General features: G+C 39.6%; 1 protein-coding gene and 1 long non-coding RNA gene across 7 annotated transcripts in view; one reads left to right on the top strand and one right to left on the bottom strand.

Moving 5' to 3' along the window:
* The first annotated feature begins 1,259 nt into the window (after positions 1-1,259).
* Positions 1,260-17,116, top strand: part of LOC119544817 — a 30,128-nt gene continuing 14,271 nt past the window's right edge. The window contains exons 1-6 of one of the 4 annotated variants that reach the window (XR_005218923.1): positions 1,260-1,508; positions 1,633-1,714; positions 3,078-3,224; positions 3,887-4,072; positions 7,781-7,884; positions 14,164-14,180. This is a non-coding gene — a long non-coding RNA (uncharacterized LOC119544817). Of the gene's footprint in view, positions 1,509-1,632; positions 1,715-3,077; positions 3,225-3,886; positions 4,073-7,780; positions 7,885-10,900; positions 10,935-14,163; positions 14,335-17,116 lie in introns of those variants that run through there. The other 3 variants (XR_005218924.1, XR_005218925.1, XR_005218922.1) reach the window with 3 other exon arrangements.
* RAB3GAP1 (RAB3 GTPase activating protein catalytic subunit 1) overlaps positions 7,589-17,116 on the bottom strand; it is a 169,333-nt gene continuing 159,805 nt past the window's right edge. For 2 of the 3 annotated variants that reach the window (XM_037850358.1, XM_037850360.1), the window contains 6 exons: positions 13,308-13,404; positions 13,107-13,210; positions 12,857-12,972; positions 11,315-11,417; positions 8,898-8,918; positions 7,589-8,066 (listed from right to left, as the gene is read on the bottom strand). In XM_037850358.1, the coding sequence (XP_037706286.1) occupies positions 7,830-8,066; positions 8,898-8,918; positions 11,315-11,417; positions 12,857-12,972; positions 13,107-13,210; positions 13,308-13,404 (678 nt within the window). In that variant the 3' untranslated portion in view covers positions 7,589-7,829. The remainder of the gene's footprint in view (positions 8,067-8,897; positions 8,919-11,314; positions 11,418-12,856; positions 12,973-13,106; positions 13,211-13,307; positions 13,405-17,116) is intronic. The other variant, XM_037850359.1, reaches the window with a different exon arrangement.

The following is a 17,116-nucleotide window of genomic DNA, read 5'->3' as shown; positions in this document are numbered from 1 at the left end:
TGCCTTCCCAGCTAACAGAAGTTTTCCGGACCCCATTGGCCATCCTCCAGTGAAGGTACCCAATTACTGATGTGTTACCTTGGACACTTTATGGCCTTAAGACTGTAACTGTGTAGCCAAATAAACCCCCTTTTTATAAAAGCCAATCCATCTCTGGTGTTTTGCATTCCGCAGTATTAGCAAACTAAAACACTAACCAACCAAAAATTTGAAAACCACTCTTTAATTTACCCTAAATTTCTCTTTCCTCAGTACCATCATTTTATTACATCCCTTCTCTGCCATAGCCAGCTTTCTTTACAGGGCCAATTTTTACAATGAGCCTATAGTCCACACCAGAGGCAGCTGCTGGGTGGTCAGCCCAATTTACTCACTAGCCGTCTCACCTCCAGGCACGATTTAAACCCATGCCCCAGCCACATGACGAGTGACCACTCATCCTGACTCCGTTGGGTGCATCCTAGACATGCAACTGAACTAAACCTGTAAACCTCCATGGATGTAGCGAGGCCCTCTGGCTTCAGTGCCTCCTGTCACTGACCCTGAGAGCTCACCTGCCAATCACAAACACACTTTGAATTGTCGTCTTCACAGAGGGACAGAAGGAGGCTGAGGACTGAGCACCACCCAGGGCAGGACCATCTGATAAGCAGTAGACTCTCGGAGAGCATGTGAACAAGGTTTCTGCTGGATGTTACTAATTTTTCAGATTGTGAGCATTAAACAAGCTAACCTACTGTGTTTCCATCTGGATTCCACAGGCCTCCCTTCCACACCCCAGGGTCTGAGGATGTAGTCTTAGGGATCTTTGAGTTCTCTTGATTCTTTTAAAAGCATTTTTCCATTTCAATGATAATGTATAAAAATGCTTATGTACTATTCTGGCTCAAGGGAGCACCTTATAAGTAAGAGCTGCAGAGAGATTCTGGTGCCCACCTTTAGAGTTGAGATTTCTATCACAGGACTACTGAGTTATCCAAAGACAAATGCCAGGGTATGCAAGAAGTTTGTTCCTTTAAGAGGCACCTTGCATTGTTAAGGTTTGAGAAACTCTGAATGAGTTTATTAAGTTATGGAAAAATTATATGCTCTAAAATCATTGTGATAGTTAATTTCATGTGTCAACTTGGCTAGGTTATAGTGTCCAGTTATTTGGTGAAAAACTGGCCTGCTTGTTACTGTGAGGGTTTTTCATTATGGAATTTGCATCCACAATTAGTTGGTTGCATCTACAGTCAGCAAAAGTGATTGCCCTTGGCAACGTGGGTAATCTCCTCATCCAATCAGTTAGCTGTCTTAAAAGCCAGAACCAAGGGTTTCAGAGGTCAGATGAAGAATTTCTGCCTCAACTTCAACACTGGCTCTTGCTGGTATTTCTAGCCAGCCCACTTCCCTGGGGGAATTCAGACATCACCTTCAACAGGTGATGAAGACTTCAACATCACCTTTGTTGGAGTTTCCAGCTTGCAGCCTGCCTTGTGGAGTTCAGACTGGCCCGCCACCAAATTGTGAGAGCCATTTTTTTAGTCTCTCTATCCTGTTGGTTGTTTCTCTGGAGAACCCTAATATAATCATTCAGATATTTGCAAAGGTCTCAGATGAAACCTTCATTTTATCCTGATTTTCTTACAGGACTTGTGGAATTAATTTACCTCCGTTACAGCCTAGATAGGTCCTTCTTGGACCCCTCGCAGCAGCCTTCAGACACCTAGAGGTGGGTCAACTTTTCCTGCCAGTTGGTTGTACACCATCTTCCAGAAGCAGTTTTCAACCAGGAGATTCCTAGGGATCCGATAAACTAATGAAATACACAGGTCCACTAGATGACAGGGCCTGAGACACCTGGGCCTTTGGGGGCATATGTACTTTTGTGGACCTCCTGCAGCTAAGTGGAGACTCACATCCCATTAAGGCTGCACCAGCTCAGCTCACACCTTACTGAGCATGGTTGGCTGCGTCTTACACCACATCCAATTAAGCTGCACAAGCCTCCCAATGGCAGGGAAGGGGCTTTTCAAACTTATTAAAAGTGGTTTTAGTCTCCTACAGGGAATTCAGTCTGTCCCTAGAGAGTGCTTAAGAAGAAAGGTTCCTTCCTTGGAGTTGTTTTTCTCAATCTACTGAACAGCCTGAAACCACAGGAATAAAGAAAAGCAATTAAGAATATTCCCAAGCTCCTGAATCCCTTTGTGGAAAAGAACCTCCTGCCACTTGCCAAGAAGGGCCAGGACTGGTGCAGGGGGGCGGGGGAGGACAGAAGCCCTGCAAATCAGGTTTCAGCCTCGGTGGAGGCAGCAGGCTGGGCCCTCTCCCCACTGTCATTTCCCTCCATGACATTATGGTTTCAGTCCCAGAATAGTTGAGAATGTTTGGGAAATTCACACTCTAAAAATATTTCCTTTTTTCATGGAGGCATGATAGCACAGGAGTGTGATAGTGGGTTACTAAGAATGCAGTTCCCTCCTTATATAACTTGGACAAAAATAAAGTGTGCTGGGCCAGAAATAGGGCTGAGAAAAAATGTGAATAAATAGCACTGGCAAGTCATTATTTACTCAAACTGTCAATTGGCTGAAGAACTTAAGAAAAGTTGTGATCTATGTCCTAACTTATTACCCAGGTCTGACTGGCCTCTGCTGGGAGCCAATGTCACTTTTCCAACAAGTGTTTAAAATAAGCAAATGTTTTAGAGGCTGTTTAAGGAAAGGTAAGTAGCAGCAGTGCTCACTCCCCTCCTCTGGTATGACCCCTTTTCACTAGCAGACAGGTAACAGGGAAGACTGAGTGCTGTTAGCCGTAGGTACTTCCCTGTGTAACATCATCCCACCATGGGTCTGCATACTGGGAATGCGGCAGGTCACTGTGGAGAGGGCAATGAGAGCAACAGCTCTGGCCACTGGGCTCCATCTTGGCAGGCTGAGCTGTTTATGTGCCAGACTCTGGACCAGGAGCCAGCATCCCTCAGGGTTTGTAGCTGGGCATCCATTATTTGCCCTGGTTTCACTGCCCACATCCAGCCTTCACCAAGTCCTGTCAGTTTTTTCTTCTTAAGATTCTCTCCCCGGCCACTTCCGCAGGTCAAGGCTGCTGCCAACTCTTGCTGGAATCACTGCACAAACTCTCTGCCAGGTGTATCCAGCCTTGTGCCCTCTCTCCCCCTACTGGAAACCTGTCAGAGCTGCTCCATTTTTCACAGAATAAGGTCCGGACTCCATAACTGGCAGGTGAGGTTCTCGAGCTGACCACCCTTTCCTCTGCAGCCTCTTCACTCACACTCTGCCCCAGCCACACTGAACACTGCCTCAAAGTCTCAGCACAAATAACCCCCTTGGCCTGAACACCCCTACAACCCTGCCCTCACGTCCCAGCCCCAGCCCTTTCTGTCACCAAAACCTCCTCATCCTTTGTATGCAATTTCCTCCTTGAAGCCTGTGACTCAAGGAGAGAAAAGGAATAAAAGAAAGGAGTTTATTTGATGCGGTTGTAGATTTAGAAAATAATCTTGTTATGGGATCATTTAGGCAGTCATCTCACAAACACTGGTTAGATGCATCCTCACATTAAACTGGAGTTTATACTGACGGCTAATCATTCATGTGTCATTTAGCAAAGTTAGTTTGAACAATTGTCTTTACGAAACAACTAAGTTCCCTGTACCATGCTGGGCATTTTTCATTTCAAATATATCTTGTTTGATCTTTAAACAACCGGTTGAGTAGTTATTTTTGGACCTACTTGGCAGAGGAGGAAATGGAAGCTCACAGAGGGTTTAGGGAACAATTTTATTCTGGGACAAAGACGAAGACAAACCTGAAAACTTAGAAACAATAAACAATATTCTATGGTTCTGCATGAAAGAAACTTCAGTTTTTTTCCAACCTGGTAGGGAAGAAACTCAAGTTCTTTAGAGCTGCTCATTTGATGGAGAAGCCGCAGGGAGGAGGATGTTCTGAGTTGGAACCTGGATCTCTGCTGAGCTGCTGGAGGCCCTCGCCTGATGACGGGCGCCCGGGAGAGGAGAAGAGGAGCACAGCCCAGACACCGGGCCCTGGGCCATCTTCCGGCCCTTCAGGTAGGCAGCCCAAGTAGGGCTCTTTGTGTTCTACCGCCTTCTTTAGCTGATGAGCTAACCCCAGGAATGTTCCATGCAGTAGGGAGACTGTTCATTTTGCGGGGATTTATCCATGACCACTTGTCAGACAATCACAAAGTTCCAACGGAAAAACTCCTGGCAAAGAAGTCATGCTAATATAGACTCGTTTTATTTTGCATTTCAAAAGCCAAGTCCAGTTTCATTGTCTGATGCCAAGTCCCACATCTCAGAGCTAGAGAAATGCTGGCAGCAGTCCTTTGGCTTTCAGGAGCTAATATTCTGAAATGTTCTGGTTTCACTGTGTCCAATGGCCAAAGATTAGAGGCTAGAAGATTCAGACACAACAGAGAGGCACTCATTCATCTGGCATTTGTTGAGTGCCAACTGCCAGCCATTAACCTGGCCAAGAAGGTTGGCAATTAGAGTAAGGGCAGTGGATAGGACTGTCTGCTGGTTTAAACAGATGGAACAGTGGCTCCATGTTTGTTCCCTTATCCACATTTTACCCTCCTGTCCCATGCCCTCCACACAGTAGCTATGGTGATTTTTTCAAACACAGCCCTGTTCTATACTCTCCATTGACTTCTTTCAATCAACAAATCATATCCAAACTCCTAAAGCTTTATGTAATCTGTCCCTTGCCCAACTGTCCGACTTTATTTCCAACCCCTCTTCCCTTCACTTACTCCAACCACACTGGCCTCTTCTCTGTTCCTCCAGTAATAAAGTTTACTTCCATCTCAAGGCTTTACATTTGCTATTTCCTGTCTGGAATCATCTCCCACACATTCACATGGCTGCTCCTTCACTTCGCTCAGGTCGCATCTGCCCAAATGCCACCACTTCCCATGCCGTCCCTCATCACCTATCTAAAAAGCCCTCTCCCTGCCTTAGAAAATCCATTTATATTTGGTGTCCCAATCAGTCTCCACCCTTGAGGGCAAGGTCATTTTTTATGTTTTGTTAACAGCTGTACTCCCAGTGCCTAGAACAGTACCCAGCACATAGTAGGTACATGGTAAATACTTGCCAAACTAATGAAATGAACAGAATAAATGTTTAAATGTTTAGAGTTTTGAAAATTCAAACCTGAACAGAAATCTGAATTTTCTTATACACTCAGCCTCTCCACTACATTTGCACTACACTAGTGCAATCTTTCTAAAGCTCACCATGTCACTCCCCTGCTTAAAACCCTTCAGCACTCACCACTGCCCTGAAGATATAGCCTGCTATGGCTTACACAGAACATCTTAATCTAATGCCTCAGTTTACCTCACCATCTTCATTTCTTGTCCTTTCCCTCTCATACTTCTGCACTCCAGATGAAGTGAAATGCTGGTTACTCCCTAAACATACCACATTTTCTCTTTATTCTGGGTTTTTGTCCATTCTGTTTCTTCCACCTGTAAACCTCTTCCAATCCTTCCCCTGTTCCCAACAGGAAGAGAAGGCAAGCCCCAATGTGCAAGTACTTTTCAAGTCTCTGCCTGTTTCATGTTTGCTAATGTCCCACTGACCAAAGAAGGTCATGGCTATGTCCAGATACAAGGGGTGGAGAAATAAGCTCTGCTGCTTGATTGGAGCAGCCATATAGTCACAACAAATAGAGACGTGCATGCAAGAATCATGAATTACTGGGGTTCTTTGCAAACAATTTACCATACTTTACTCTCCCCAATCCTTTATCAGCTCCTACTCATTTTCTCATCTCAATCTAGAAATCACTTCCTCTGGGATGGTATTCCTGATCACCAAAGCCTGAGTGAAAAACCTCTCCTAAAACACCTTGTACCCACTATTATTCCATTTATCACTCTCTATTGTCAGTGGTTACATGGATGAATTTATAGGATGAATGCTGGACCTCCAGTTCATACAGCTGAGTTGACTGTACGCTGCCTTCTATGGCCGTGCTGTCTTCCGTACCTGATGGGAAGGTCACTGAAAAGAGGGTTTCAATTTTACCCTCACTGCCTACTAAAGTACCTGATACAAAGTAGGCACTTAAAAATGACTGTGAAATAAACAAGCATAAAACTATAACAAAAGTAAAAAGGGGTAATTGTCATTAACAAAAAAAAGGGACAGAGAAGAGTGTTCTTCAGACCCTTGCTTGGCAAGATTCAGTAGGTTGCTAATACTTAGGAAGATCTGAGACAACACAAAACTAAGTGAATTAAAATTTGAAATGCCCAGTTGAGTGGGGAAAATAAGAGCAAATTAGCCACCAAAGAAATACTCGCCTTTTTATTAGATTCACGAAGCTCTTTTAAAGTCCATCCTCTTCTTTGCGTAATTTTTCCTGGTTATTAAGAAGTTTCCTCTTTAGAAAGCAGACAAACTTTGTACTTGAAAAATACATCTTCTATTTTCCTCTTCAATTTTGTCACTCTTCAGGCCTGCACATGTATGGTTTGCCACTTGCAATAAAGACCAGCATCTCAGACAAAAGCACTGTAAGCAACCAGGGCATTCCTACTTCATTTATACATGTATGTATATAGATAGGTTGTTGTCTTTTTTTTTTTTTACAAAAATAATATAACACAGGGTTTACACAGCTCTATTAATTATTTAAAGTTACCTAGGCAAGGTTTTTGCTTCAGTATAAGCATTTTTGACTTTGGATTGAAGTAGAATTTTAGGCTTAAAAATAAATTTAAGATTACCAAACAGAGGTCATATAGCAACACAGTCTTAATAATAAATCCTGATCCTCTTATAACTAGAACTATATTGTTGTTATAGTAGGTGCTACACATCCCCTAAAGTACGAAAGTAAAACATTAAATTTAATTCTCTACTCATTACATTAGCACATAAACCAAATTATACTAACTGCATGATAATCTGTATGGACCAAGGCTAATATTTTTAGCATGTGCTCATCTCTACTTCATTAAATACAGTATTCAGCCAGCAACAACAAAAATGGAATGCATGCTGTACAGCAAGAAGAGAGGAACCATGTACAGGTTGAAATCTTATATGGCAACCAAAAGCAAAACGAATAATAAAAAAACATATCTTTAAAAAGATACATATAAAACTAATTTGCAATGACATTAAATATATAGTTTTATCAGAGGGAATACACTTAGTTACATGGAAAAACACAAAACTACATGAAATTCTACGTTTTCCCCTAGAATATTCAAAATGCTCATCAAAAGTTAATTAGTACAATAAAGATGACCACCATGTGAGTGAATAAACAGAATATCATTTAGTATTTTTTAAACACAGATTTTGAGAATAGAAGCTACCACTAAATATCCAGAAATCTGAGTTAAGAGACATTCTATTTTGCATACTTGGTAATAATAAATATAACCATTAAGTGTTTACACAGACTATGAATCCAAGGCAGTAGCCTAGAGGACAGTCACAGAAAAGAGTCCAATAAACCCCATCCCACTGGAGGGAGTACAGTGAGCACTGCTTGCTCTTGTCCCCTTCGCCTCACTGCCCCCACCCCCCATCCCACCCCACAGAAAGGCCATCTCTTTGGAGCTGAAATCTTTTAATAGCTCAAGCCCATTCCCTCTGCCCCATCAAGACACAAAGAGCCCAAACTTGGCACTGGAAAACCTTTCAGATGCTGGTATGATTATAGATCATTCAACTGGACAGGACCCTCTCCATGGCCTCTCAGGTTCTGACTGCACAACCTCCCTCCCACAGAAGGAGTCAGCACTGTCTCTGAAGCCACAAATGAGGTAACAGAAAAGAATTAGAAGAAGGAGGTATCTGATGAAAAGGCACCTGCAAGTCTAAAGTCCTCTTTGGTGAGAACACTATACATCCTCTGGGGCAGGGCTTTGGAGTACGGGGCGGGGCGGGGCACAGTGGTTCGCAAAATGACTTCCCGGCCAGCAGGGGGTGGGAAGTCAGACGCTGAATTCTGCCTTCTTTCTTCTGGGGAGCCCATTCTCTTCAGTTCCTCCTCTGGTGGAGCCATGGCTGCAGCCTTGAATAGAATCAAATGCTAAATTTAAGAGGGATTCAAATGCTGAACTTAGATAGTTTTGAAGGACAGGTGAATACACATTTTAATATACATCAAAATGTTCTATAGTACTCAGTAATGCTGTCAGCTATGTTATGATTACTCAAGACACACAACATAGAAAAATGCAAGCTTGAAACACTGCATGAGCAGTCAGAGGAAAATAAATTCATGAAAGAGACAGAAGGATAATGACTGTCAGGCAATATACTTTGAAAAAGTGAGGGCCATATTCAGATAGCTGATGAAAAGGGATGATGGGGTTGCACTGGTTTCTATATATTTCTTTAGCAATGACCCAAGTCCAAGTCTGATGTCCTGACTCCAGTAAGGAGTTATTGCTCTCCAGAGCCTAGAAAGATGATTTTTATCTCTGTTCTTTAATTCAGTTCTCTTTAAGGTTCATTCACCAAATTACAACCTGGGAAACGGATTTTTTTTTTTTTTTTTTGCTGGACCACTAATATGATCCAGAAGTGACAAAGTTCCATGTTAGCAATAGCTACGAAAGAGAAGTTCCCAATATTAAAGGCATCTTCTACTTTCATTAAAATTTCATAAAAGACAGAGTCAATTAGGGTCTTCGTTTTTAACTGTGATTACTATGTTTCTTTGAATCAATACTAGAAGTTTGCGAAAAAATGGAAACATGAAACCATGTTATGCTGAACATCAGCAAGAAAGGTATGCCAAATCCAGACTGTCAAAGAGGTGGTTAGTCTTAATGACCTTATGAAGTTAGAGGGATGGGAAGGAACAAGAAACTATGAGGGACAAAGGCTATTTTGTTACCTCATCAGAAGATTCAGTCAGCTTGAGAAAGGGTGAGAAAAGAAACAGTGATGAAAGAGAAACAAGCAAGATGATTTTAAAAGGGCTAGACAAGAGATTTCAAGGTTATTTCAGAGACAGCATGCACTACATTAAGGAATATGACCCTAGCAAAAGACTATCAAGACAAAGTCACACCACACACAACACCCTAGCTGTCAAATAGAGCAGACATATCCCACTATTCAGGCATCTGATGATCCAACAGGTGAGGTACAAAGTGTCATTTAATGGGAAAATGAGATAATAAAAATTTTGTTCTTCTACTAAATAAATAAAGATGCTAAAAAAAGGTGCTCATGGCTTCAAAAATAGATAATCCAAAAGAATTTAAGAATAGATATCTAAGTTATTCAGTTTAGCAAGACTGAAGCAAAATCCAATCATCAATTTGCTGAATTCCACTTAAATATGTATATATCATACAGAAGCATATACATCACATGATCAAGTGTCTTAAAAATTTAGTTTTAAGGAAGTTTTAAATATATAAAACTCCCATATGCTATAAAAAATTCAGTGAAAAATCTTGATGTATTAGTAAAACGGACATAAAGTATATCAGTTAATTATGAAGTTACATGAATAAACTTTTGCAGTTTATATTAGCCACACATTAAGAGCTGAGTTTAAAAATGCACCAACCAGATGTTTGTTTTATGGATTACAAAGTGTACCAATTCACTAAAAAATTCCCTACAAGGTTTGAAAGCTTGAAATCTCTTAAAATTATATATAATGTGTGATAAAGATACAATTTAAATATTCGTTACCAAAGAATTAAGCTGTTTGCATAATGAAATACAATGGGGCCATTAAAAAGATGATGTACTCTCATATTTACTGATGTAGAACGATATCTTAACAATTACGTAGAAAGCAAGGATAATTAATATCGTTTTTATAAAATATCCATGTATCTATTTATACTAAATGTTAAATCTTAACAAGCATCAGTAGGTAGTGAAATTATGCAATTAATTTCTTCTTCATAATTTTCTGTATTGCCCAAAAAATTTTATGACACTTTACTTATACTCTAGGGGAAAAAAGGCTGTTTCCATTTTGGGGGAAATTTCTGCTTAATTGTCCAAAACAAGTAACTTTTTTCAGCTTTAAAAATATAAATACTTGAGATTTTAAACCTTAACACACAATTTTTTTTAAAAATGGTCAAAAGAGCTTTCACAATATGAGAAAAAATTCATATTGCTGATAATAAAGAAATGTACTTGTAAGCATCTGGCTAGATAGCTGATGAATATATTACAGAGGACGTGAAAACAAACTAGGTTTTCGGTTTCATGCCAGAGACAAAAGCAAAATAAATAAAAGCACATCTTATCTATTGTTTTCTAGAACTCTAATTTATAAGGAAATAAAAAAAATTTTTAACTTGAAAATCTTAAATTTAGAGAATTTCCCTATAAATTTTTAGCAAAAGCTAAAAATTGAGTATTCAGTCATGATCATGAATCTGTTCCTAGATGTACTTCAGACTGAGTCAATGGGGATTAGGAAGTAGTCCAGGTGTAAACCCATGAAAATTATTTTTCTTATTTGACTCTGAGCATTACACCCTCAACACTAGGTCCTTCCAGTGTCATCACTATGTCAAGATACAGCAACCTATATTTATTGTTATTTCACTTTTATCAGTTTCTAATATTAATAAGCTCTGAAATAAGATTCATCTCTGGGATAACAGTGCCTCTTAACCAGTAATCAAGATCTTTGTTTACCACTAAGAAAATACTGGGACCAAGTGTAACTAATCTCACCTTCATAAAAATTCAACTTTAATATTTTTTGAAGTCAGAAGGTACTACATATTTGTTAAATCTTCACTTTCGCTACTAGAGGTAAAGATAATTTCCGAATTGGGCTATCTTTCTATGCTGAAGCTTCATATACTACAGGTTTTATAGTCCTAAAAATCTGAAATATTTCTCTTCCTTTTTTAGGAAATCTTTAAATTTAGATCTCTTCACCATTACAAGAATAATTAGAGTTACAAATACAATTCAAGCTAAGTTGTGAATCCATCTATAGAAGATGGGATTTAAAGATGCTAAAACTGAATTCTAATGTCTCACTGGCCTTGGCTAATTGAGCACTTACAAGTTTCTAGGACAATGAATTCAGATCCTTCTAATTGCTGAAATTTAGGTCCTTAAATATACTTATTTTACTTAAACCACTTGTAGCAAAGAAAATTGGTTTTCAAAGACTTAAAACTGCAATAAGAGACAATATTTCTTCATTGTTCAAATCCAATGCCCAGGTTTACACTCAGCTGTGTGTGGAAGTTAAAACTGCATCTTACTGAGTAGAGGTCAGGAGAGATCACGATACAGTAAATAAGGGGTTTCACATACCCTCTGAGCACTCACAAACAACTTGTGAATAATCCTGCCAGCATGTCCTCTTCCTGCACCAATGACTAACACTTCAGGCTGCTCCAGGAGGCAACTTACAAACCTAGGAGAGAGAAGTAGTGAAAGGATGGAAAGCAATCTGCTCAGTTTACGTGGTGTCAATCCTCCCAAACTGATTTTGTTGGAAAATCCTCAAATCGGTACTGGCTAAACCTCACAAGACTGGAGTGGACATTTTATAATAGGATAGACTGATATTTGGAATGAATCAACAGACAATTTTACTGCCTTTTCATAAAAATTTTTAAAAGCGTCTCTGTCAAAGTGTAGGAAGAAATATTCAGTCTATCTTTTCTCAAACTAAAAGCTTAGAAAATGCTACACTAAATAACCTTTTTTTTTCCCTTTGGGACAACAGATACCCAGTTTTATTTATCCAGCAAAGCAATGATCCATATTTCTAGTTCTTGTCCTTTTGAGTGCTTTCTGTGTGTTTGTGTATGTGTGTGTATGTATATGCTTAAAATATATGTTTTGCTAGGCAAAGTCTCAACTGCAATCTGTGCCATGATGTGCCGGAAGCACTGCAAGGAAGGCACAGCTAATTAGTGGTGCTACAGAGAACAGTCACGGGCACAGAGACCCCATGCCTGTACCACCTGCTCACCAATTCCTCCTGCTACTTTGGAAACGATTCCCTTGATTAGAGTTTATTCTTCTCATTTAAATGGAAGGAATTTTCAAGAGCAAAAAAGGCTAGCAGAAAATTTCACTTGACGAAAGACAAAATTCAAGCAAGAATTTGTTCAAAGCTATAGTAAATGCCTTATCATATGATACTAATTATTTAGCATCAATAATGCCCTTTCTTGTGGAACTTTTAAAGCTGATGACAAATTTTTAAAATATGACTAATTCAGGCTGCTAAACAAGATAAATGGAAACACTTTCTCCATCACATATTAAAATAACATTGTCCTTTGAAGTACCAAGGGCAAAAATGGACAGGGATTCACAGTGGCAGAGGTTCGACTGGTATGAGTGCCAGGCTGCCTGAGAGGAGAAGCCTCACAATCATGTGCTTCATCTGGGAAAGGCCATCTGGTCACTCTTTCAAAACATATTTGCAAAGTATATCAGACATGCACCTCAGATATCACAAATGTTGTTTAAAATAAAACAATTGACTAGGATTAGTGAGCAGAAATAGTTTCAAAGCATATGCTGAAAGCAAAGCTTGGGGGAACATAATTGATAGCTCCTCCATAGGAAACTGCAGATAGCACATCTCTCCAAGAGCAAACAGAGAAATCCCTAGAAAAAAGGACTCTGGTGGACTGTTTCTAAAAGTAGGAAGGAATGGAAACACCTGGCAAAAACTCAGAAATACAGTAGAGGTCAAATCCTATGATAATATTTCTCTGCCTATAGCCAATGCTTATTTCAAACAATATACGAATGCCACAAAAGAATCTCAATATTCTATTAAAATTTTTTGAAAGAGACTGGTACAGATAAAACTGTTATCCAAGTAGCAATTACCTTTCTAGATCTTCCTTTTCCTCCTCTAGTTCACATTTCTCAGTTCCAAACTTGGCTTTTAGTGATCGGGCTCTAGCAATTGTAGCTTCCACATTAGTAATTTGATGGATGATTTCCTAACAGTGGAAAAAGAAGACACACACATTAGAAGACAGGAAAAAAGCAAAGACTTTTAAAAATGTATGTTTAAAATAATTATTGCCAAGTGGGGAAAACACTTGGCAAGATTCTGATAGTACGTCAAACTTACTTCCAATTTCTTGTCTTCTGGATTGGGAAAGTGCAAAACTTTACTGGAATGGGATATTATCTGCTTTATAATCTTCTTTACTGAAGAAATGTTTTCCACACTTTCTATTTTTAAAAATATTAACGTGATCATTAAATAAGTTAGGCAAAATATACTTTCATTTTGAAAATGAACTAATGACTAATCAAATAAGACATTTACCTTCTTCCTTTACCTTGAGTACAGCTGCATGAATTACACAAGGTAACAGGTGCCGAGCAAGGTCTGCAGGTTTCTGGATTGCCAGGTAGTGTAGTACCTGAAGGAGGCACAAAGAAGTTACATTACTGATCAGCACAGGTGTCAAAGAATGTACATAAGTACAAAATCCTGTGGACTACTGAACCACATCCATAGTAAGGGGAGAAAAGAGCTCTCCTTTCAACTGAGTACTGAACTACTCTACTCATCCAAGTAAGTGGTTACTACACCCAAATTAGTACTACCAAAACCACTTAGGAGTTTTAAGATTCAATCTTTAAGACAGAATCATTTTTAAAACTGCAATCATTATTACATGACAAATATTCTTTTTTTTCTGGTTACAGATGTATTACATGCAAATTTAAAAAACACAAAGAAAATTAAAACCATCTGTAAATTATACCACCTACAGAGAGCAATTGTTAACACTGGTGGATTTTCATTCCAAGACTTGTAAAGACAGAACACACATAATATAATAAGTGCACTAACAATAAGTATGTAAAATACTGTTTTGCAACCTGCTTTTCTCAGTATTTCTAAACATTGCTAGTGACCTTCCACCTTTTTTTTTTGGTCTTATTTTTCTAATTATAAAAATACAGAGAAATATAATGTAGAAATTCTCCTTAAATCTTATTTCCCAAGGAACAACATAATTTTTTATTTTTCCTCTCAGGTTTGTTTCTATGCCCATTTAAACACAAGAGAGAGAAATGCATATGTAGTTTCTCAACAAAAATTGATACTATACATACTGTTTTGTAACTTGGTTTGTTCACTTAATGATTCATGGTGGGTTTTTATTTTGTAGCTTTAAAGATTTGTGTGGTAAGTATATATACAAAAACATTTATAAATAGTTTAAAGAAAAGAGAAGCACCTCTTTACCTACCACCCAGCTTAAGAAACAGAACCCTACCAGTCTTTCTCAAGTCCTGCCGCCCTTGCTGATCAAGTCTCCCTCTCTCCCCCGGCACCTGAGGTAAATAATAGTATTTTTTTTTTTTAAATAGTTTTTTCACATATGTTTGTAGCCCTAAACAATATATTAAGTTTTGACTGGTTTTGACTTTTATAGAAATGGATCGCTTCTGTTTATATTCATTGACTTTTTTCATCCGGCATTGTTTTTGAGATTCACATATCTTGCTACCTGCTGAATTGATTTGTTTTCACTGCTGTACTAAAAAGTTGCTCTAATGATGATGGGATTTTGTTTTTTTCCCCATTTTTGACTATTACAAATAATGTTCTAATAAATTAATTTCTGGTGCATATGTAGAACAGTTTCCCTAAAGTATATACCTAAATATGGAATTAGCCATTCTCTGTCCCTACTCATCCCAGTTCCTTTTGTTGCATTCTTTCTACTTTGTCCAAATATATAATAATTTTTACATACTCTTCTTCTACCCACATTCCCACCCTTGATTTAGTCTTAGCTCTACAATTAAGTTTATCATGGGTCCTTTTGCCTTTAGACATCTCTTGGTTGAATGAAGTTCTCCCTCTTATACAGTGCTGTTCAAATAAGGTAGCCGTTAGCTGCAGGTGGCCATTTTAAAAACTCAATTCCTCAGTCATGCTAGCCACATTTCAAGTGCTCATAAAGCTAATGTGGCCATTGGCTACCATTCTGGATAGCACAGATATAAAACTTTCTAGTACTGCAGAAAGTTCTATTGGACAGTGTAGCTCTACAGGATTCTTTAGGAAGGGCACATGTATACATTTGTTTGTGCAAAACTCAGGAAAAACTTTTTCTTTAGTCTTGATCTCTGACTGGATATAAAATACTTGGTTCACACTTTTTCCTTAAATTTCTTGAAAATGTTGCTCCACATTGCTTTGCTTTGTATTGTGCTGCATATATATCTCATGCCTGTCTAGTTCCCTTGTCCTTATAAGTTATTTCATCTTTTTGCCTGGAGGTCCTGAAGATTTAATCATTTTATAGTGATAAATTTCAGAGTTCATATTCCTTGGTCAATTTTCCCCTACATTTGATAAGCCCTTTGAAAGTATAGATTCAGGTTTTCTTTTATTTCCAAAAACTTTTCTTAGATTACAATTTTAAATATTAGTTCTGTTATAGTGTTTTACTTTTCTTCTTCAAGGACTCTAATAAAAAGGATATATTCCTTTTTTTCCTATCTTCCATTTCTACTACATCCTCTCCAACTCCTTGTATTTTTATCTCATTTTCATTCACTTTGCAGTTTTCCTGCCTTTCCTCAATGCCTTTTGATTAAATTATATATAGGAGAACCTAAGATGGTGGCTAGGTGAGACAGGGCAAAAAAACACGTCTGTGAAAAATACTAGATAAAAACCAGAAAGTGACCCAGAACACCAGTTCCAGCATCGCACCAGCCAGACAAGGTCTGCTAAATCCATAGGGAACGTGCATTTGGTGAAACCAGGAACCTGCATTCTGAAATGAGTAAGTGAGCCAGCTGAAAGTCCGGTGGGGAACCGGTGGGCTGGCATTTGGAGATGGACTACTTTAAAAAAAAAAAAAAAAGCCCAGGAGCAGCTACAGATAAGACAGGGAGAGCAACACAGTGAGGCACGGCAGGAGCGGGCTGGGCTAATGCCTTGGTGTCTGGCATGGAGGATACCCCTTCCCACACCCACTGCTGATTGTCTCGAGACCAGGGGAGCAGAGGGGAGCCAAAAGGAGAAAAAAAACGCATTCCTTGCAGCCATCTCCCCAGAGGGGGTGGGGGGTGCTCCTGCCCTGGGCCAGACCCACAGCCCAGAGCCGCGCCAAGAAACCCAGTGTGACAGGGAGTCTTTCCCACAGCACTGCACACACGCCACAATATCAGCCGTGGACGGTGGCCTTTAATGCACCCACAGCTGATTGTCCCGGAGTTGTGCGAAAAGGGGGAAGTTCACGCGTCCCATTCAACCATCTCTGAAGCGGGCTGGGAGCGCCCCTGCACAGCCTGGCAGGCGGGCCGGCGCACACTTGTGACGCGGTGCAGCCTTCCCTCAGCAGAGGTCCTGGAAGAGCACAGCTGGGAAGGGGGAACTGCTCGGAAATCCCAGGGACCCTACACAAATACCAAGGACTTTAGGGTCAGTGGCAGAGACAATCTGTGGAAAGACTGAAATGAAGGCTTAGGCTCCTACAACAGCCTTAAATCTCCGGGAACACCTGGGAGGTTTGATTATTAAAGCTGCCCTGCCTCCCTAACCGCTCAGATACACGCCCCACATTCAGGGCGGACAGCACCAACAACACACCCAAACTTGGTGCACCAATTGGACCCCACAAGAAATCAGACCCCCACAAACCACAAAGACAAAGTTGGGGAGAACTGACTTGAGGGGAATAGGCGACTCACAGACGCCATCTGCTGGTTATTTAGAGAAGGTGTACGCCACCAAGCTGCAGTTCTGACAAATTAGGGATCAAGTAAAGCAAATGCCAAGAGGCCAAAAACAACAGAAAATCTTAAAGCATATGATAAAACCAGATGATATGGAGAACCCAAACCCAAACACCCAAATCAAAAGATCAGAAGACACACAGTACTTGGCACAATTAATCAAAGAATTACAGACAGGCAACAAGAGCATGGCACAGGATATAAAGGACATAAAGAAGACCCTAGAGGAGCAAAAAGAAGAAATTGCTAGAGTAAATAAAAAAATAGAAGATCTTATGGAAATAAAAGAAACTGTTGGCCAAATTAAAAAGACTCTGGATAATCATAAGACAAGATTAGAGGAAGCTGAACAATGACTCAGCCTCC

The sequence above is a fragment of the Choloepus didactylus genome, chromosome 9, assembly GCF_015220235.1.
Source record: "Choloepus didactylus isolate mChoDid1 chromosome 9, mChoDid1.pri, whole genome shotgun sequence".
In the NCBI taxonomy this organism is placed as follows: domain Eukaryota; kingdom Metazoa; phylum Chordata; class Mammalia; order Pilosa; family Megalonychidae; genus Choloepus; species Choloepus didactylus.
The sequence above is the reverse complement of the archived record's forward strand: the minus strand, read 5'-3'. Positions and strand labels throughout refer to the sequence as shown.